This window comes from Clavelina lepadiformis, chromosome 2 (genome assembly GCF_947623445.1).
Source record: "Clavelina lepadiformis chromosome 2, kaClaLepa1.1, whole genome shotgun sequence".
In the NCBI taxonomy this organism is placed as follows: Eukaryota; Metazoa; Chordata; class Ascidiacea; order Aplousobranchia; family Clavelinidae; genus Clavelina; species Clavelina lepadiformis.
The window spans coordinates 22,358,746-22,380,130 of NC_135241.1; the positions used below are offsets into that span (position 1 = coordinate 22,358,746).

At 39.5% G+C, this 21,385-nt stretch overlaps 1 protein-coding gene across 3 annotated transcripts in view; it reads right to left on the reverse strand.

Moving 5' to 3' along the window:
* Positions 1 to 21,235, reverse strand: part of LOC143446536 (uncharacterized) — a 33,165-nt gene extending 11,930 nt beyond the window's left edge. For 2 of the 3 annotated variants that reach the window (XM_076946204.1, XM_076946202.1), the window contains exons 1-48: positions 21,025 to 21,235; positions 20,612 to 20,741; positions 19,232 to 19,327; positions 18,885 to 19,060; positions 18,408 to 18,563; positions 18,124 to 18,273; positions 17,829 to 18,016; positions 17,194 to 17,559; positions 16,912 to 17,039; positions 16,574 to 16,663; positions 16,154 to 16,244; positions 15,818 to 15,945; positions 15,637 to 15,735; positions 14,825 to 15,048; positions 14,537 to 14,630; positions 14,304 to 14,480; positions 13,758 to 13,846; positions 11,190 to 11,423; positions 10,661 to 10,999; positions 10,213 to 10,397; positions 9,835 to 9,987; positions 9,418 to 9,543; positions 9,108 to 9,265; positions 8,759 to 8,958; positions 8,147 to 8,317; positions 7,872 to 7,992; positions 7,513 to 7,745; positions 7,041 to 7,298; positions 6,375 to 6,494; positions 6,083 to 6,269; positions 5,725 to 5,859; positions 5,538 to 5,639; positions 5,222 to 5,354; positions 4,533 to 4,736; positions 4,085 to 4,266; positions 3,620 to 3,857; positions 3,380 to 3,465; positions 3,004 to 3,161; positions 2,806 to 2,874; positions 2,390 to 2,698; positions 2,023 to 2,193; positions 1,856 to 1,909; positions 1,468 to 1,676; positions 1,241 to 1,376; positions 909 to 1,075; positions 577 to 694; positions 238 to 361; positions 50 to 158 (exon numbers count right to left, since the gene is read on the reverse strand). In XM_076946204.1, coding sequence (XP_076802319.1) covers positions 50 to 158; positions 238 to 361; positions 577 to 694; positions 909 to 1,075; positions 1,241 to 1,376; positions 1,468 to 1,676; positions 1,856 to 1,909; positions 2,023 to 2,193; positions 2,390 to 2,698; positions 2,806 to 2,874; positions 3,004 to 3,161; positions 3,380 to 3,465; positions 3,620 to 3,857; positions 4,085 to 4,266; positions 4,533 to 4,736; positions 5,222 to 5,354; positions 5,538 to 5,639; positions 5,725 to 5,859; positions 6,083 to 6,269; positions 6,375 to 6,494; positions 7,041 to 7,298; positions 7,513 to 7,745; positions 7,872 to 7,992; positions 8,147 to 8,317; positions 8,759 to 8,958; positions 9,108 to 9,265; positions 9,418 to 9,543; positions 9,835 to 9,987; positions 10,213 to 10,397; positions 10,661 to 10,999; positions 11,190 to 11,423; positions 13,758 to 13,846; positions 14,304 to 14,480; positions 14,537 to 14,630; positions 14,825 to 15,048; positions 15,637 to 15,735; positions 15,818 to 15,945; positions 16,154 to 16,244; positions 16,574 to 16,663; positions 16,912 to 17,039; positions 17,194 to 17,559; positions 17,829 to 18,016; positions 18,124 to 18,273; positions 18,408 to 18,563; positions 18,885 to 19,060; positions 19,232 to 19,327; positions 20,612 to 20,741; positions 21,025 to 21,097 — 7,644 coding nt within the window. In that variant the 5' untranslated portion in view covers positions 21,098 to 21,235. The remainder of the gene's footprint in view (positions 1 to 49; positions 159 to 237; positions 362 to 576; positions 695 to 908; positions 1,076 to 1,240; positions 1,377 to 1,467; positions 1,677 to 1,855; positions 1,910 to 2,022; positions 2,194 to 2,389; positions 2,699 to 2,805; positions 2,875 to 3,003; positions 3,162 to 3,379; positions 3,466 to 3,619; positions 3,858 to 4,084; positions 4,267 to 4,532; positions 4,737 to 5,221; positions 5,355 to 5,537; positions 5,640 to 5,724; positions 5,860 to 6,082; positions 6,270 to 6,374; positions 6,495 to 7,040; positions 7,299 to 7,512; positions 7,746 to 7,871; positions 7,993 to 8,146; positions 8,318 to 8,758; positions 8,959 to 9,107; positions 9,266 to 9,417; positions 9,544 to 9,834; positions 9,988 to 10,212; positions 10,398 to 10,660; positions 11,000 to 11,189; positions 11,424 to 13,757; positions 13,847 to 14,303; positions 14,481 to 14,536; positions 14,631 to 14,824; positions 15,049 to 15,636; positions 15,736 to 15,817; positions 15,946 to 16,153; positions 16,245 to 16,573; positions 16,664 to 16,911; positions 17,040 to 17,193; positions 17,560 to 17,828; positions 18,017 to 18,123; positions 18,274 to 18,407; positions 18,564 to 18,884; positions 19,061 to 19,231; positions 19,328 to 20,611; positions 20,742 to 21,024) is intronic. The other variant, XM_076946203.1, reaches the window with a different exon arrangement.
* Between the last annotated feature and the right edge of the window lie 150 nt (positions 21,236 to 21,385).

The window sequence follows — 21,385 nt, forward strand, 5'->3', positions numbered from 1 at the left end:
AGGACAATCTCTATTATTGCATGACATATCGCTTAAAACCCGGTCTTACATGTGGCATGCTATCCACCAACATGTTGACTTCTGCAAGTATCGAGTTCTGGTCTTTGAGCAATATTAAGTGGTGCAATTTACTACGAATTCCAACTGAGCAAGTATACCTAAAAAAAATAATAAAAATATGAGCCCAGAAAGTGAAAAAAATGTAATTATAACAACAAGGAAAAGCAAATTAATTACACAAAATCAAAATCGGCCACGTCAGTTTGATCGCTGGGCCTCCCAGGTCTAGTGACGTTGACAGGGAACCGACACACCCTCGTTCGAGCGCCATCGCTGTTCTGCAGCTCGACGTGGATAAAAACTGCCACACATGAAACAAAATTGAGAGCAGAACTTTATTAATTTTAGATATTTTCACAGAACTCATTTAAAACACGATATATGGGCAAAATTCTTACTTCACGGTTCGATGACGTATGTTAATATGTCACTATTAATTACAAATATCATATAAACAGACAGATGAACAGATATAATTTTGCAGTCGTCTTACTACAGAAACAAAACTTGTCATACCGGGGTTAACTATGGCAGGCAGTTGGAAATTCCTTTTGTGTAACGATCCTCTGTAAATCATTCGTTTTTTGGCTTGCTCACTTAAACTGTAGCTTACGTCATACGTCAATATTTCGTTCTGAAATGTTAAGACAGTTTTTGAACCAACAATAAGTTTGTGACCTTATTAAGTTTTGTGTGGCTGTGGAGTGTGTTGTAATTTATCAGTAACTACAAGTACAAATATACATACTACAGATAGTAAATAAATATACAATCATAAAAGTAATTTGTAGCAAAATAAGTTTAGAAGTCTTATGGGTAATTTAGTAGCTTAGCCGTATTTATAGTACCTGGCTAACGTCGGTGTCAGTTTTTTCGTCCTGTCTATTCTTCCAGCCAAGGCAATCGACACGAAATGTGTCGTTTCTCATCTCCTGGATGACACTACAATCCCCGTAGCTTGGACCTCGGTCGACCCGGGTATAATAGGTTCTACTTCCCCTTATTTTGTGTTGATCTGTGTTGAGCGAAATAAAATCATGGACAATGATCTTTTGACCTATAACGTGACTTTAGCGCTGGTATAGGCGGGTAGAGCCCAGTTTATTTTATGTTCCGACCCAATCATGGACCACACAGTTCTAATAGCACGACGATCGTCACATCTTTATTCTTTATATACCTGAAATATCTGTAACATCAACTGAGATTGCGTATGTTTTGCCTTCTTCAAGGGAATTCGGTTTGATCCACAGTATCTGTCCATTAGCACCTGCTACGGCCACTCGATCAAGTGGCACAGCTTGATGCCGAAGGTTCTGCGTCAAAAATATACGAATTTCTTCAACAGCCCTAGACCTTATTTGGGTAATCTCCTGCTAAGTTGTCCTGGAGCTTTCTTCTACTTACCTGGTAATGGTTGTCCGTCTGAGGCGTGCTTGCTGGTATTGCGTTTCCGTCGATGAAATCGTCCCCTTCCATTATTGGAATCTGCGAAGGGTACAATTGAGATGAAGTCCAGTTACGGTTTTGAAGACGACTCTCTTCGATTTCCCCTTCGGACATTAAACCGGGAGGATTGGAAGGTAAAGATCCCCCTACCAGGCCTGTCCTGTACCCTGTTATTAAGACAACAACAAGCTGATGGTGGGAAAAAATAGAGGGAATTTGAAACATTTGTAACACTTCGGCATAACTTTTTGCATCAGCTTCATGAATTTGACTGACTATTATTTGGGAAATATGTGGAACTCGCACTCATGGTGAAACTTCTCCATTCGTTTTAAGAATTACTTACCATTACTGCCACCTTGTGTTCCCGGTGATCCGTATGGATTGTTCGGCCAACGACCTAAAAATAGCGATTCGTTTAAAAGTGCTTCAAATGGATGTTAAAAATATATATAAATGGATGAAAGTATTGGTTCAGCGTACATGGTGTGAAACTTCTAGCGAGATAATTACCTAGAGGAGGTCCGTATCCGATCCTACCCGGAGCAAAACCTCCAAAGCGTCGGGAGCTTGGATCTATTTCTGCCTCGGACAGCAGATTATTGGAGGAGTCTCTCAGGTTCGATCCATGACTGGATGTAGGACTAAAATCTTCCGGAGTGTTAGACTCAAGGTCAGGGCCTTCTAAAGCACAACGTTGGGAATGATGTTGCATTTTAGCAAATGAAGCCGTGTTATACTTGCAAACACGATGATGCGTTGTTTTTTATTACGTCTGTTTAACACCAGTCTGTTCACTAAATCAAGTTTTTCAGATTAAATTGTGATCTGTATGCTTAATGACAAAACCCTCATGGGGCTTGGGTTCTATTGTTTTCACCTATTTCAGCAATGTCAGGAAAGCCCCAGCCCAAGTCGTTCTCCTCTTTGGATCTTTTTCCTTCACCCTCAGGACGTTCCTTTGCTTCCAATCCTTCTTCTTCCTGGAAGGAGGTGTACTCTGCGTCCTCTTCTGTCTGGTTCGTGTTCCGAAGATTAAAAAAGTGAACAAAGGGATCTTGAGAGTAGGAAGGGTAGTATAGATCCAAGCTATTGTAGTCGGAGATGTTGTCGTGCTGTTCGTATGGGTCTTGGAAGTCACTGTCAAGATCCTCCGTGTGATTATTCGGACTCATAAAGTTGTTGAGGACTATGGAGGCAGAAGATAAGTTAAATGAAAGTAGACTGAAAGTTTCAAGCATGTACTAGAAAGCTACATCTGTGTAGTGTTTAGACTTGAACACTTATTTTCCTTACAACTTAATGTCAAGTTTATCTTCCAGCTTTGCCATCCTGTTCCGTCAGGTGGAGCGCAGTCAGAAGATTCTAGAATTAATCGTGTCCCCAGTTAATAAAAGCAATGACTTGTTGAAAATATAAAATAAAAAAAATTAAAATAATAAAAGCAGTGACGTTTGTGAAAAACAATCAAAACTTTGTCACCATGAAATGTACCATTCTTATAAAAAGATTTCTTTCCGTCGTCTACTACGTCAATGCTCCACGAATACGTCACGTTTTTGTCCCTGCACGAGTTACAATCCGCGCTGAAAAGCATCCCCTGGTGACGAATCATGGACAACTTTTGGCACAATGGGCAATCTATGCTGACGCTAAACAACACATATTTATATTGTTATAAAGTACAGCTTCATCACAGGAATGTGCAAATTACTGCAAACTTATAGTGCTGAGTTGTGATGCGCACTAAGATGGATGTACAATTGTACATCTTAAGAGTGTGGTGTGTGCTAAATTCACATCATTCCGCTGGCAATGTCAGCAAAAGACAATTCCTGCCAGTGCAGCAAACATCTCTGAAAGCTTGTACCTGGCGGTTGTATTCTCAGAAGCAATGACGACAACGGCTGAAGCTTCACTGGATGACTGCGGCCGGTCTTCCTTGCTAACGTTTACCTTTGATGCAATTTGGTCATCAATACAGGCAAAAAAAACTACTGCGATCACAGATATAAGCGACTACGTACTTGGTAAATATGGACGATAATAAATGCCTGAACGTCGCATCAAGTAAATAAGATCTTTTACTGCTCATTAAATACTTTTTTACCTTAAATATAAAAGTGTCATGATCTTCGATCAAAATTCTTGCCGGAAATGACAAAACACTTCGATTTGCTACGATGTAGCATGGAAAAAACGAAGAAACAATGTCGTCTTTGGTTCGGTCACGTGATTGGGGTAATACCCGCAGTGAAGATGAAGGCGTGGCGGGGGTCGGCAGTATCGTGTGGTTTTTGAAGCAAGCCTTGTCTGGAGCATCGAATACGACACATTCCCAGTTGAATCTATATACAAGAAAACATTTAAGGGCTTGAAATGCAACCATGAATGCTGGAATTCAGCTTCCAATAAAACCATTTCTGGTTGTGCTCGTTGTACAACAAAATAGAAAAGAATAATTTATAGGAACTTAAAACTCACAGATAAGGTCAAAAGTCGGCCAAAATTAGAACTACATTAGTAGTTAGAACAAGATTAGTCTAAATGTTATTAGTGTATCAGAATTTTCTACTTTAGCCTATCGTCTTCAGGAAGATCGGGATCAAAACTTTGCGATGCATCGATTGTGACATCAGAATGCTTAGACACCTTCTGCAAAGTTCCTCCCTTTATCTGAGCTACCAGGGGCGATGGAATTATTTCTATATGATGAGGGAGTGAGGCGCGATGGAGAATGGTGCCAATAAACGATACCTGCAGATAAACACATTCCAAGTTTTTATAACAGCACCATCAAGCTTCTAATCGGTGGAACTTTGAAAAGTGATCTTTTGAAAACTTTTAACTCACACATCAGTACACTAATGTTACTATAACAAACATTTTCAGCAATTTTTTAGTAGTTTTTACAGTAGTGGTGGGAATTTTATTAAAAGAGCTCTCCTCTTCTGTCGCACACGTTTTACACATTTTTGTTAACGATTCCACAAAAGCAGCGAAAAATTTTCACATCCGCTCACATTAACGCTGACTTCAAACCTGCCGTACGGCAAGTCATCCGGGGCAAAATCGAGGACCTGTCCTGTCCGGCTTATTGAGGCTGGGGGTGGACCGGGTAGGTCATTAAGAGCGGGCGCTATGGTCCAGTGATAATCGACCCTCACTACCGAAGAACAGTTGAATTTGACAACAGCTTCGAGTCGTATGGGCTTGGAACGATATTGCTGTAAACATAGCACCAGAGTAAACATCAACAACATTCTACTTACTTAATACCAAGAGGTATATGCGGCAAAATTGAAGATTTCTTTAATTTCATTGGAGGTTTTTATGTAGGCGTTTAATCGGAAGTTGGCACGGTTGGTGTTGTCATTAATTTAGGAATTACCCTAGCGTTTGGCGCATTATAAAGTTCCAGGTTGCATGCAGAGTGTAGCTAAAAAATGGCTCGAATGTTAGTGAAATGGGTTTTAAAAGCCAAAAGCTTTAATCTTGACTTTGTGTCTTTATAACACGAATTTCGGTCATGTGATTTTAATCATATTGCAGTGTAAAGCAGCCTCAGGCCTGCTTAATTCTCATGCCCAATTTCAGCAAACCCCACGCGAGATTTTTTCTGACCCATATGCCTCCTTCAGAACACAAGTAGAAATAGAAGATTTCAAGGTAGTTTATACTCCATAGACATCCCATTGCATGCTTGACTCACCTTCTTACCAGATCTACCTCCAATTTCTACATCAGACACTGAACAATGGTCTTCAGTGGCAAAGATTTCATGCGTTTCCGTGACGAATCCGAAAGTGTTTTCCAGAGTTAAACTTATGGTGTAAATTCCAACTCTGCAAGACATGAAGTTTTCTGAGATAGGTATGGCGTGGCATAATTAATCCTAAGTCTAGCGAGAATTTAACTAATATTGGCATGTCTTTAAGTACAATAGTACATTTAAGCACATGAACACAGAAAGTATAGAACACCACAACACTAATTAAGTCTGCATTTGATGGTCGTCAATGTTTCACCTCATATATGAATGTGTTACGCTGTACTTATCATGTAACAATGTACCATCTCCCATATTCCATTCTATCTGTATATCGTGCCCTAGGTTGAACGTCTCGACCCTGCAAGAAGATGTTACATTTTAACATAGCACTGTAACACAGTAGGAAGCTACTGTGAAAGTAGACACGTCAAGTAACGACTCACTGAAATATTGACCCAATCTGTACGTCTCTTGGGGCATAAATTTGGAAAGGAGGAATGGGTCTCGCCAAAGTCAACTCAATCGGAATCGACTCAACTTGGTTGATTCGATTTTTTACTTCAACCTTCACCAGGTGGCTAAAAATAGAGAACACGAGAGTCTTCAATCAAGAAAAACTCAGATGACAAAAGCGTACATTGTTTAGATAAGCATTGTACACTGCAACGGATAGGTTTGAATTAAACTAGCTATAAGTTTGGAGTTAAGACAATAAAAACGAAAAACAGACTTAAACAACTATTAAGCCTACACTATGAATGTTACCAGTGACAAGTTGATTTATCATGGAAACTTGCTTACCTCCCAGCTTGAGGAAACACGTGTTGGGCCGCCGGCTGGTAGGTTGTCTTGGGCTGGTTGTTGTTTTCGAAGAACCAAAGGAACTCGATTCTCCCGTGAGGTTGCTTAGGTTGGGTCTTTGCCGTAAACAGCATGTACGAGTTTGTTCGAAAGATTTTACCTTCAGCTGGGGACGTGATTTCAATTGCTACAAAAAGCAGACAGGTAGATTTTACTTTAGGCAGGTACAGAGTAGCCTACACCCACCTTAGATCTGGTTAAGGTGTTTCAGTTGCAATACAAAGCTGCTTACATTTCAGCCTGTCTTCGACTTGAACAACAGGTTTCAAGTGGGACTTCCCAATTCTATTGTAAGCGATGATGTGCATTACATAGTCTCCACCTTGACTGAATATATGACTCATGCTCAAACCTAAAAAGGTAAGGTGAAGGGTCATTTCATTATAACATGAACATTGGTGGGAACTATCTTACTTTTTTGTTCGATTAAATGACTCTACTCAATTTTCTAAGATGAATGGTGAAAATTTGACGAAAATCGAATTAGTGGTTTTTGAGTTATGGGCAAAAATGTTTTTTACTACTAGGTGGCTTCAAATGAAGGAGCAACAAACAAAACTGTAATATCGTGAGATTCGCTCATTGTATTTGGATAATTCCTTGATCTAATCCGTTTTGAGAGATGCGCTAACTTCAAAGTTCGTTGTACTTGCAGTCATGATAAGAGAGAGATAGCACAATGATTATCTTAACAGGCAATTTTATCACGCAAAGGCATAGTGTCAGTGAACTATAATATATTCCAGCTTTTGAACAGTTTACTTACCTACCAATTAAATTGTTAACTTACTGACCAGTTAGGTCCCAATATACTATTGGTTATCTACAATGTGCTACAGTACGTTGTGAAACTCTTCAATAAAAGTAACTACAGCTAAGTATGAGAGCAGTTACTCACCGCTGTCGTTGTACCTGGTCCCATCTCCCATGTCCCAATAAACCTTCATTTCTTGACCCACCTTTTTCTGCTTAAGTTGAAATGATGTCACGTTACCAGACTCGGCCAAGAAGTTCTTTTTTGGGAGTGACACCAAAGGTGGAGTCCCGGCATAAAAAAGGAAGTCTAGAGATACTGTTAAGGCAGCCGCTTCATTGAGTTTGTTATTGTGATGATTTTTTCCCATCGCAATCACTGACACATTGTAATCGCCTTCCACTGAACAAAACAACCACTTTCTTATTTGCTTGTTAAGCTAAATGTCTAAATTGATTGAAGTTCATTTTCATGCCTTGCTCAATGTATGTTCTGATGTAAAAATCTATTCACAAGACTATGCTATACCTTAAGCCTTATTAGTTAAACACAAGGAGATGACAGAAGCAATTCACCAATTCAGAGAAATGACTAATCAACCATCTTGCCACCTCACCTTGAAAAGTGAACTCCAGCCGCGCTTCTTGGCTGAGACCGACATTACTCACACTTGAGGTCGTTGTATTCGCCGTTACTATTGTGACGTGATCTTCATCCAAATTTCCATTTATTCGACGAAATTCAAATCGAAATGTGACGTCATCACCATTGGAGCGGGCACTGAAAACGAGAGGGTCACACATGGCGTCATGACCGGTGGAAGGCTTGAGTTCACAGAAGTCGACGAAACTGTGACAAATCAAATTTTAAAACTGAAGCTTCAGAACGTACTTTCTTCACCAAACCCAGCGCTCAGGGTTACAAATACAATTTAAGAACAAAACAAGAGAAAATCCAGATTGTGAAAGGCGATACCTCGATCGAGATTCTAAATATGGCCGATCCAGAACAAGGGCAGTAATTGGAGAAACTGCTGCAACTTTGACAATTGCACCGAGGCTTCCTGGCTGACTAGTCACATTACAAGTGTAGAGTCCTAGAGAAAAAAAACATGTTTAAATTGAATTTTAAAATTCGGCTGTGAACATGCCAAATAGATATCGAGCAAAGTACACGCTTAAACGACGTCCTGTTTCATTAAAGGTTAATTGTGGTATAAAAGTGAAAGATGCCGCGACTTGACACCTCACCTGGTGAAACCGCCACAAATTCAAACTCTATCACACCAGCAGTGGGCGCCAAACTGTGCCCCAATGATGTGAATGTGACGTCGCGATTATTGGTTACGTTCCAATCAAGCAACACGACGAGTTCATTTATCTTGGCTTGAACTTTGACAAGGTCGTTGACGAAGACGTTATCTATACGAATAAATAATAATCCAAACATTGATTTTTCATATTGATAACGTTGACTGACTTTATAGCATTGAGGGCAAGCAAACTGAATAAAAGTGACCTAACTAAGGACATAAGATGTAGTAAATTTCTGTGATAACTGGTAGTGTTCTAATACAGCTAAACCCAGTCAACTACTGTTCTGTCCACAAAAATTAATTGTCATTCAGTTACTAAAAGACTAATTTGAACAGAGGACCAGTTTTTATTAATTCAACTCAAAAATAATAAAATATTAACCAAAATGAATAAAATCGAATCGATTTAAGTTGGTTAACATAAAATTAATCAGTTTATTTTCAGGCTAAGAGTTGAAATTACAAAATGTCTGTTCCAAATTCAGTAATAATTCATCAAAATTACAATATTTTTCACCAGGTAACCATGCTCTTATATAATACCCACATGGACTTGTCATAGGTTCCGGATTGTCGTTCACTTTTAACGTTAAAGCAACTGGAGGGGCGACGTTCATGTCATAAACATTAGCGTAACCACTAATCTCCCTTATGATGTCATCCTCACTTGCAAGCCACTCCAAGATAAACACGAATCGATGACGACCAGCGATTGGATACAAATGGGTCAACAAATACAGCTTGAAACTGAAAATGAGACAAACGGACAAAGTTGAACGGAGATCAGAATCTACTCGATCTGACCATGCTATGTGCATGCACTGTACGATTTAAAAAAAATTAAATCTGAAGCATAAAAATGCGTCAGAGAAGAGATAAACCATCAAGAGTTATACTTTTCCAGCCCATCTGGATGATCCATGACCCTTAACTGATCCTGGGTGTAAGATTCCATCTCCTCCTTCTCGCTCCACTTCACGGTCAAGGTGAAGGGTCGCGAAACATTCGCAGTCATAACAAACTTGGAATTGTCACCGAGGTAGACAGGGCTGGCCTGAAAAAACCTATTGGTGAATATCAAGACCCTAACGCAATCGCTGGCTATATACAATCAGTCAGTTGACAGAACAGCTTTTAAAAATAGCTATAAAATTACTGCTAGCAGAGATCACTTTTGCTGTTGCCATTTACCAAAATTTAGCATACCTCTATTTCAATATGTGTGGCAGCATGGCGCACTTCAACCAATGTGGACACCTGCATACGACTGACGTCATTGAATACATTTACTATGACTTCATATATACCCGACTGATTGAAATGGAAAGCAAACTGAAAAAACATAGGCAATTATTATTATCCTAAAAGTGAAAAATTTCATACTGACACCAACCAAACGGAACCAAGTTTTTGATTCTAGAACAGTGGTTTCCAACCTGGGTCCAAGAGTTATAATTCCTCATAGATAGCCTATTAAGTAACAATTATGACGTTGAGGGTCGGGGAAAAAGGATTTATCGCTGTTAGGGGTTCGTAAGTAGCAAAAGGTGGGCGACCACTGTTCTAGGTATGCTTATATACAAGAAGGTATTCCCGCCTTATGTTTTGATGATGTCGTTTTACCTCTCTAACACATGTCACCCTTGTTGACGACACGATGAACTGTGACATATTCTGGCGTCGAATCTGCCACTGAAAGACAAGATAGCTCCCTTCAGTGGTGATTGCTCTCCAGTTACCGGTTGGATTTTCATCCAAAATTAACAGCTGGTCTCCCTAAAGAAATGGTTTCAAACAAATGTAGCGAAGGTTTGTGGAAAATGTTTGAATTAAAGTGATGCTTGAGATTTTTTCATCTCAAAAACTTGGCATCAGTAGAAAATTAGAAGAATAGCAACTCCAGAAAAAAAGGACACGCGAAAAATATGCAATATATATCATTGTCGTTTGCAACAAAATAACAAAAAGGACAATAAAAATCTACCGCAACTTACAACTCACCTTTATTTTCACCATTTTAGGCTTTTGCTGCACAGAAATAAAAGAAATTTTTGTCAGAATTGGCCCTAATGATGTCACAACATGCTTTCTGATCTCAAAAAGACCAGAATAAGAAAACACATGGCCCAAAGTCGAGGTGCTATTGGCCGAAAAGCGCACAAAAGATTTGTCATCAGAAAATACCACTGAAAAAATATAAACAAAATCTGTTTTCAGAAAAGCAACCAAATACCATCACAAGTTTACTTAACCATTTCAGGAAGGAGGTCTCCGCTTTTTAAGTAAACAAAATATACTAAATCATATAATGCCTTTGGTACAAAAACATTAGTTGGTACAAACACCTTACTTCTGAGTTTTTAGACTTATGTTTGTTTATTTGTCCCAGTTTTAATAACATTTGTTTAACCTCTGCAGCTGGTGCAGCAGGTTCTTTGTTAAACCTCACCTCTGCAGCTAGTATGTGAACGATCACTGGTAAAACAGTCAATGTCAACTTCGAAATCCTCTCCTAATGGAGTAATTAGACGATGACGTATTGATGGCCTTATTCGAGCATCTTGATGTAAGAATGACGTCACATTGAACTGAGCGGTAGCCTTGCTCACACCGGATCGTGCTGTCAAAGAAATCATGCAGTCCTTCACGTCACCACCTAAGGTTGCATTGCAGATTGGCTTTATCCTGACGATTGGCGACGCAGTGTATAGGACACTTGTCTTCAGTTCTGACGTAACATTCGGGAACGTCCACTTGTAAAGGATCCCGCTAGTTTTATCCGGTTTACCTATAACAAAATATAGAGATGGTGAAAAGGTTAAAAACATTTTCCTTGCAGACACCACATTTTTTCATAAAGCAGCTATAGGTGAATATGGTTTAGATTTCAACATGAACATGGTAATTCAGATCATATTCTTTTGCCTTTGTTTGAAAACTGTGACTAAGCTATGAGTAAAACTTTGCCGACTACATACCGTTGACCACAGCCAAGAAGGTGTTGTCTTCGTTTGAGTAAGCAGTTTCATTTTCTTCTGATATCACACGGATTGTGACATTTTGGATGACACGACCGACCTTGATATTCTTCCTCATAACAAGTCTCACCCCTCTTGCTCTTCCAACAGTCACATGATTCTTTGCGCGAAAGACAACCCGAAAATATCCAGGTTCCGGAAAAGGTGTAGTCCTGAAGTTAAACTCAGATGGACCTGAATTGAATATAAACTAATCAATGAAATAAATTCAAGTATTTCCTGTGCATTCCATAACAATCCCTAGGCTATGTAGCACATGCCTAATTATAACCAATTTGTACATGGATTGAGTCAGATAGCTCCTTGTGCTGATCATCGGTCAATGTTTATTTTTTTATTTCATTTTCATTTTTTATTTTTTTCGTTTTCAATGTGTGGGACGAAAAAATTGTGTTGACGCAGGTGGTCGCAAACATATTAGTAGTAATTGACAATAACTTCCACAAATTGGACGGGCAAATGTAACAAGGACTCCAGGGCAAAAATGTGCTTTAAGGACCAATTATAGAATGTAAAAAAGTTATTAGCGTCAGCATGGTCATCAAAACCAAATTACAAAAACATTATTTAAACAATTTAACAAAAAACACGCAATTTAAACACATTTATTATAAAACAGAAGTTACGCTGATAGTTTGGCAGGACATAAGCACCTGTGTCACCGTCAAGATGGAACCAACCTGTGTGTCTGGATGGAAGAAGAAAACCCCCACTAAAATGAACTCTATCAATGGGATCAGAGTCCCGTTCATGTGACCTGTGTACGCGGTAAGAATCTTTTACACAGGTCGGTTGTGAGCAGAAGTAGAAGGTCAGATACATCAATCATGTCAAACCAGATCAATTTGATCAATTTAATTGAATTTGCATACATCGACAGTAATGTAAGTGCCAGGAAGAGATAAACATATCCGATGCCCGGGGTTGATGATGGTCTTACATCAAGGACAGCAAAATCTTACTCAAAGACCAGATTGCAAAGTTTGCTGTTTTGGGTGAAAAATCCTCCGCACAACAAGATGAAACCATGGCCATTATAGGAACAGTTAGTTTTAATCCCGACACACATAGCAAATTTTCCAATCAAATCAGGCTTAAAGAGACTCCACCTGGCTCAACTGGAAAGTACGGCAGTTTTTGGTAAGAAATCGTGCGTGCAAAGATGCAAATCTTGTCGTGATGACGTACACTGAAGGCTTAATTCTTTGTTTATTAATTATAAATTGGCATTCAAACAACAACTAGCTAACTAGCTTAGTTTTTCATCGTTTATTTCTTTGTGGACTGTAACATAATGTGTGTGTCTTCAATTCTGGACTATCTTCTCATCCCCCTTATAGCATTCTGCAGGGCTTTGCCATAATAAAGCCACTCTTTCCCTCACTAATCCGACAACCCCTTTGTTCCACAGCTTCCGACGTCCACCGCAGCCTTTTGCCTAAGCAAATATGAAAGTCCAAACACTAAAATGAAGACACGCATTTATTTTGGCCGTATTGCATGTTAGAACAAACCAAGAATTCAGAGATCAGACAGTGCAGTGTGGCTTGTTGGGCGCCGGACTACAGGGTATGGCCGTTTTCAGCAAGATCTTGGGTGAGGCAACCAAAGATGTCAAGTGCGGGTGCGCAGAAAAAGCTCAGACGCAATGGAGGTGCCCACTTAGGTGCGCAATAACACAGTAAAGTACCAATTTTGACTTGTTCAATCTCTAAATCAGTTGAAAATTGAGTGTACTAATACATAAAATCTTTGTCCAAGTCATTAAGTGCAAAATAACGCACCTTAAGCGCGTCACTGAGGCTCATGAAAAGCAGTATTGGGTGCGGCCATGCCAAACACTGCAGTTTGGGTCGGGCAGACCGTAAATGCAACGTAGAGTGAAGGCAGATTAGCAGGAATGTCTTGGCAAACTTTGCAATTTCATTGCCCACTCCAACATCAGTTTGCTGCCATACGTTGGATGACAGCACACCCCAGTGATCACTCGATTCGTGTCTCAAAATCAAACTCCGAAGATCTGGTGGCTGAATAACTTTTTGCTTATACGGCGACAATTACAACCAACAAAACACGACAGATGACACACTGTGGCGCTTCTCATGGGTTTATTTTCGTTGTGTGATGTCTGTTATTTGTCGCTACAGCGATTTCAATGTTTTGTGCTGAGATTGCGTTTTAAAACTAGCGGTCATTTATGATTTGGTCATAGCTTCTGGTTGCAAGTGTACGTGTTGTAACTTGTTTTCAGTTCAACTTTACTTTGACTGCTGCATTAGTTAACTTGAGTTAACCGCACCTTTCGCTGCATAAGGCGTTTGGTATAGATAATTTTTTGTACGGTTAGCCTCCCCTAGTGATTCTAGAAAACAGCCCTTTTCGACGAGTCATGAAACTACAGAGTTCTACAGCTCAAGCTCAACTGAGTTCTATTAACGGCGGTAATCAGCGTATCACCACGTGATGTACGCCACACGAGCAACACATATTTCTCGTTGTAGCACTTACCCATTTTTGCTCCAGTCGTGTGTGTAAAGCTCATCAAATGAGCGCCTTCATAGCACGCGACTTGAACGGATATTTCCACGTGACTTCCACTAAACAGAGAGCGTTTGCGTTAGTGTAGTACAGCGGTTCTTAAACTTTTTTGAGCGCGACCCAAATCTGAGTTTCATGATCACCTCACGACCCAAACCTATGTCGCGACCCATTTTAATGTCCTATAGACCTATATTATATTATATTAACCTATGTCGCGACCCACCTATGTCACTATGTCGCGACCCATTTTCTGACCCTCCGCGACCCATGTTTGGGTCGCGACCCATACTTTAAGAACCCCTGGTGTAGTAGGATAATTAATTATTGATACATTTTAATCGCATAAGACGGTAAAACAGTTGAGGGGCATGATAATTCTTATTATCTAAAGTTCTGACCGTTTTAAGTTCATCAGTTACTTAAATATAATCTGTCATAATTTTAATCAGTCGCGACCGTAGCAATTTGATTTGCAACTGCGGGATACAAATTTTTTCAAATTAGTGAGCGAACCTTTCTATAGAAGCGCTAAGATTGGCAGACTGCCCGACCTCGAGGTAATCCGGCGCCATCAGCGACAAACCGGTGATCTTTTCCTCGCTGCAGACTGGACGCTCACTTGTAGTCTCAATTCTCGAAACAGAGTTTTCGATGACGACAGATAGATTTTGACAACCGACCATGGAAGGCCTGTAACGTCAAATAAGATTAGCGCAAGTCTGTCAAAGTGAATTATACTAACTTACGTAAATTTCTGAGAAATCGAATAAACGGCGTCAAATCTTTGGTCGTTCGTCAAAGTTTTGTTTTCAAATATCCAGGTGATGGAAAAGTTTGATCCTGAAAATTATACAAGCATTAGCTACCAGTAGGCTCTACAACATAAATACCCCAACGAACTTTCGAATTTCAGGGTACAAACAGAAAACCACTAACCGTACAACTTACACAATTCAGCTTAACTGCGGAGAGCATCATATGTTCTTGTACACATAAAAGGCCATGAGCATCAGGCCTATATTCTATTTCTTTACCTTTGTTAACTTTTAGGTCCGCGTGTATAGCGTCACCAACAGTGACGTAACGCACTCCCGGTCGTAAACTGAAGACTACGTCACGAATAACGTTTTCTGCTCTGACGATGCAATAAGTAAGAATGGGGAATTCGTCCGTTGTGTCGTTGACTTGTATCCGGAAGGTGCCGTTGTTAAAAACGTAACGTAAAGGCGACTTATGAATCACAGTTTCGATAGAAAGCCTGAAAGCAGTTACACATACAGTAGACTGTAAGTGCTGTTTGATAAGCAAAAGTTTTTAATAGTCAGTTATATAAAAAAAAGTCTAAGCATATCGTCAGTGCCAATGCGTTACTGGTATAGCTAACTGCAAGCAAAGTAAATGGAAATTATATTATGTAGCCTACCAGGATTATAGTAAATTCATCTATACGGCGTTAGATCACGAAGCATTGCATTTAAAACAGAAATTGTATAAACGCACCAATTTTTTTATTGTTATCAATTTTAGAGTGTTGAGCTCTCTATTAACCAAAATTAAAAAGTTGGCGCTATTTTATGTGGCGTAGGATGAAGGCAAGATAACGAACCAATAAAAATAAACAAACACTGCATCTGAGTAACACAGCGCTCGAATAATCTCGGTAATCAGATGCCATAGCTGAGTTTATGTCATGCGAAGACTTTCTCAATCCGAACATAAGCATTCGATTACACTGACAGAGAATCCCACAATTTTTTTTTAGAATACACCTGTGCGTGAAATGTGTAGAAACGGCAGCGGTATTGTTTAGTGTACGGTATGACATGGTGTCGCTGTAATGTCTCACCATTTAATTGAGGTGCTGTTGGACGGATCGACGCCGTTGTCCTGGAAACGAGCGATGTTCCAAGCAAAATTGCGTCCACGCTTCTTTGGGACGGAAATCCTGGAAAATTAAACAACCAAATCTTATGCAATTCCGCACAGGTATAGTTTAGCTATTACTACGGTAGAAAGCATTCACTAACTGGGTTTGTCTCCCTGCCCGTACGACTTCTTCACACTTCAGCTTCTTTCTTAACGAGCGATGTCCTTTCGGAACGATTGTGATTGGTTCGACCAGCCTCGATGCCGTTTGAAAAGTATCATTTGATATCTGCAAGGGTTAACACACTTAAACGACAGAATCATGGCAATACTTTGCGAACATGTCGCATGTAGTTCTGAAGGTTATTTAGTGATTGACGGTGCCGCTAAGCAACTACTAATAATTGTATCGTACAGCCGTAAGCGACAACTGTATAAGGTTGATAGACGCCACATCGCATTTTAATCTATTGACCTTTGAGTCCTACTTCCTATACCTGGACATCGACAAGGAATTTTCCCGGTGTTTCGTAAACATGAGAAAAATACATATTCAACACACAACCATTCAAGTAGCACGTCCACACTCTGAAAAATAAAAGGTTATAGAAAATTTTATTTCCGTCTCAGTCAACTCAATAAGATGCATAGCCTAACCCTAAAGTATAGAGTATAGACTATATAAGTGCGGCATATAGGCTATAGCCTGTTGAATTCGAGAGTAAACTTTTGTCAAGCCACGACTGGCAGCACTTGCATTTACAAAAATGGGGTTCCTATTTCTTAAACATAGTGTAAGCATATTACGCTTAGCAGAAGGTGTTACAACATAACGCTCCTATTGTGTTCCATTGATTGTACAGTTCATGCGAGCACTTACTCTTGAGTGGGATATGCGTCTTGTTCTTAGTTCTTACCTTTCTAAGCCCATTCCAAAGTTGCTGAGAGGTAGAAATCCCGAATCTCTTCCCGAGTAATGGCTTGGCTCGTAAGGGTCATACGGACCGCTATTTCAAATATACGTTCTTTGTTATTTTGAACTCTGTGTCAATAAAGTCCAAGGAGATTTCTCCGTTTAGGATAGGATATAGGCCTAATAGACCTATATAGGCCTATAGAGAATAGAATATACTAGACGCATTCCTAATCTGACGAACTGTAGGAACCGCCAATGTTCTCATAGTTTATGTCGAATGCATTTTGTGCTAGATTTGCACATGTAATTTATTCCGATACTTCCAATCTTGCACTATACCTTGCGCTTCTTCTGAAAAGGTTATGACCCCACATTCCTCGTTCGCTCAGGTCCTGCTCGACCGTTTCACCATCTCCAAACCTGATGTGTGTTTTCACAGACGCACGCACCGACACGTAAGCGGTTGCCTTCGAACAAAGTCGAACGATATCCAACGTCATCGGTTATTTCAATAATTTTAACGTCTTCAGTGTTTTAAGAAGTTATTTTGAATACGTTTAAAGGGTATTTTGCAGAACATTTTGATAACCGTTTATAGTCACGCAAACAAACACGACTTACATGAAAACAGACTTTTGTGTTAACTTCGTACATTCCGTCCGGTAACTTCGGGGAAGGGGAAACCCCAGGTGGAGTACTAGTGGGTGGTAAGGTGGTGCTCTGGACTTCAATGTTAGTGCCCACTCCCGGCGGGAAAAGTCCAAAATGACGGGAAGAGGGTAACTCGAACCCGGTAGGCAAACTTGGACCTTCCTGTGAGAAGAGGTTCGCTCTGGAACACTCTTCCTCGCAATCGCTGATTGAAACTGTGACATCTTTTATCTCCGGACTTATGATGGCGACGAAAATTGACTTTGTTGTGGAACCGAGATTGTTTGAGGCGGTCACGGTCACTTCACACAGGCCGTCTTTCCTGAATTCAAAGCTCTGCAAAGGAAAGATAATATTTGGTTAAAAATTGGAATGCCTGGGAATGGGATACCGTCTAGGCATACTGGCAAACAAGAAATGTTAAAAACAAATTTATTTGCTTTCTTTAACTCATACAAAATCCACTAAAATGGAACCAGTTTAGCTTTCATGGTGTACTGTATGGGGTAAACGATATCAAATGTAGCCTGAACTTTAAAGTGCCACTACAGCCCTTATTTTGAAAGTTTTTTCCCATGCGTTGTGTAGATAAATACGTTGCGTACTTGTTCATTTGTGTGACAGACAGAGGCGGCGCACTGATCCTTGTCTAAGTGTGGCGTGGCAGTGCGCCTAGCCAGATTACAAAAATTCCAGTCGAATGTGATGTTGACTCCTTGACTGAGTGTAGCTCGTAAAATCACTATTTCTGATCTTACTACTGACGTGGAATCAATTTCTTCGAGTCGGTAACCTGCTCAAAACGACGTAACTTCAGAGTTTGTTCAAAAATGCAAGAAGAACGATCATCCGTATCAAAAATATGTTAGCTTTTTGCCAGAAAAAGCCATGATAACCTACTGGATGATTCGGAAATGAATTTTGGGGTACATGAAGGGTGCACAGAATGCACAGATCCGTCTTGCACCAAAAGACCTCTAGGAATTGGGGATATCACAGTAATGTACTGACGCATTGCTTCATAGGAAAGGTCGTTGCGGACACGGACGTCTACAGCACAAAATACACTTAAAATTTCCAAGGTCAGCAAACATTGATTGTGACGTCATAAAAAGAATAACAATAAATTTACCCAAAATAGAACGTGGGTCAAAAGTTTAAATTTGAAATTTTGAAGTACTTACCGACCGTATAAAATCCAAGCCTACTATAAACGTGCGTAGCAATTAACTGTCCCTGTGTATCGATGATGTTGATGGATTTTCTGTAAGTTGCGCCATTCTCTGCCGCTACGACCACGTTGACGCGATCGAAGGTCGTATTCTCGTAATACTTCAGCCCTGGTATAAAGCAAGGGTACATATTACAAATGTTTACGATATTTGCCTTACAGTGGCATGTACATAGACAATATACTTTGTTTAGCAACTTCGTGTGTGTATGCGGACAGCCACCATCCTACTGAAACGATTGTAATTTTCCTAACAAATAGATTTACAAGAAAGTTGCATAATTTCCCCCAGAACGACTAAGCCTAAGAAAACCGGATCCCCATCTGTGGATTGAACGGCCCTTAGGTTAAATTGCTTTGGGTTTATTTGTCCTGGGTCGTATTGACCGATCACCCTATCTAAGAATAAATCGTGTGTAGCGCTACCTACCGGTTGGGAAATCTGGCTTGGACGCGAGTCGAATCCGGATCTCAATGTTTGTATTTTCTCCGATCACTGCCTTAGGAGCACTTAAAACCTGAACACTTGATATGAAAGGACCTTTTATGGAGTAGATGCTGTAGAATTGAATGCCCCCGCAAGGACTTTGCAGATCGTTCGGGCATCTGTGATTTGAACGAAGAATATTCGATAATTCCATGACAAGCATGAGGCTTTTACAGAATATGTAATTTTTTGGAAATATTTTTCATCATTAAACAGAAACTGTAAAGTCACAAAAATATTACAGCGTATAAATACTAAAAAGAGCACAAAACATGATGATCAAACTTCACCTTAACGTACAATCGTCGCTCTTGGCCCGAACCATGAATCTTTGATCAGTCAGGCAAGAGCAGAGTGAACCATCAGAAAGTGCCGCGTAATTGTGTCTGAAAAAATGACAAAGAACAGTAGTTAAAACTTTTGGCAATAAAAGTGCTGTTTGTATGCGCGCGCGTGTGTGTGTCTGTGCGTCTGTGTGTGTGTGGCACGTGTTACTGAAAAATTGTATAATGACCACTCACCTTCAACTTACAACAAAACTAAATCAAAGCAAATTTTCCTATGGCACTTAAGCCATATTCACATTTACAACAAGTCTGACGGATATCATGTCATTAACATTTTGATAACACGTTGTCAAGATAGCAGTAGGCTTATAGCCGTAAGACTGGAATTGACTTGGGATGGTCTAACCTTGCGTGGATGCGGATTTCCTTAATTACAAGTTACATTACTTCACAAATTTAATATTTAAACTATACTTAAGGTGTTTTGATAAATGTGGCGTGTGGTGACCAGCTGGAGTAGTACTGGGCAAAGATGTTTCATTCAAAAGCGTAATGCTGTCCTGCTGAAAAAAATCAGTTGAACTTCGTACGAAAAAGTTCAGTAGTAGGTTAAGCATTGCTAAAACGGTCACGACCGAAGTATTCTGGTGTAAAGTATATTTTTGAAATAAAGTCAACGTGTCTTATAAGTTACATAAAAAATCAAAGATCACAAAAGCTTTGGTGTCGACATGTGAAAAACAATAGAAAAAGGTCTCAAGAAACAAACACATTTATCAAGAAATTAGAATTGTGAGGATATTTGTATCATACTCATGTAAACGACGCCCCCCGGCGTAAAAAAAAAACGTTAAAAGTACAAGTACACAAACACATAGTATTACTGTCGCTTTCGAGACAATCGGGGCCGTGTCGAACGCAATATACGCATGGCCTAAACCGGATATGTAGGATCTGGAAAAATTCTTACGGTCTATTCACTTCTAAATACATCATTTTTATAAATAGGTCTACACAGTGTTGACGATAGAAAATTCGTAGCTTTGCATATTATCTTCCAATTTTTGTGTTACTACTTTCTAATTTATTTATACAGTAAAAGTTCGTGTGATTTGCGTATAATACACCCATCTAAAACAATCAACTGGCCTACACTCTTGTTAGTTGTTGTTAGCCTACACTTGTCTTCTTGTTAGTTTTGTTGTCTTGTTAGCCTACACTGTTGTTAGTTAAAGCCCCGTGCCTTTGTAAACCTATTTCAACTTATGATACATCGTCCCTTAGCAAACTTAAAACGACATTTGATAAATTACACTCGCATAGTAGCTTATACTGTATATACAGGTCAGCGGAAAGTTTAAAGATGAGACGTCTCATAATTACCCTTGATCGAGGCAGTTCTTGGAGCATCTTGCGGGATTGACCAGGACTTTGTTGCGGTAAGGATGAAGCTGATTCTCGGAGTTGCGTCGAGGAAGATAACACCCAAGATACCACGACTTCGGGTCGTCATCTACACCATGAAGAAATGAGTATGTTTTTAAATAAAAAAATTATGTAAGAACATTGGCTGTTTTTCAAAATTTTTTAACACAAATCTAACGTTTGCAACAGTGCGCTATAAATATATCATAAACTAAAGGATGAAAAAGCTAAAACTAACAATGTCCAAAGGCATTAGCGTTTAATTACATTTTGAGATATAAAAATAAATGTAAAAGCTTGGCATCGTAGAACTAACTAAATAACAATTAATCAAACGTTTCTATAATTTCAATCAAACCACAGCAAGCTACCGAGTTTGCTTTGTCCAATGCGTAGCAAGGAGCAGATAAAAACCCATAGAAGAGGATAGACAGCGTTCCTCATTTGAATAATCCTGGTGCGTTAGTAAGCTGCATAATCCGGGAATGTTACCCCTTGCTTTAACTTATCGAAAGTCCTTATTCAAATATAATTCATTCAGACTTGTCAAGACTTAATATCTAAATCGTTTACTTTTGCATAGGAATTACAGAAAAGTAAAACTGTGTTTTTCAATATACATTGTATTGCAATGCCATACAAGAACAAATTTGGCTTCGTACATGACGTAGCCGATGACGTCATGTCCTAACGTCATATACTAACCATTTCATACTTTACGTAAACTCAGAG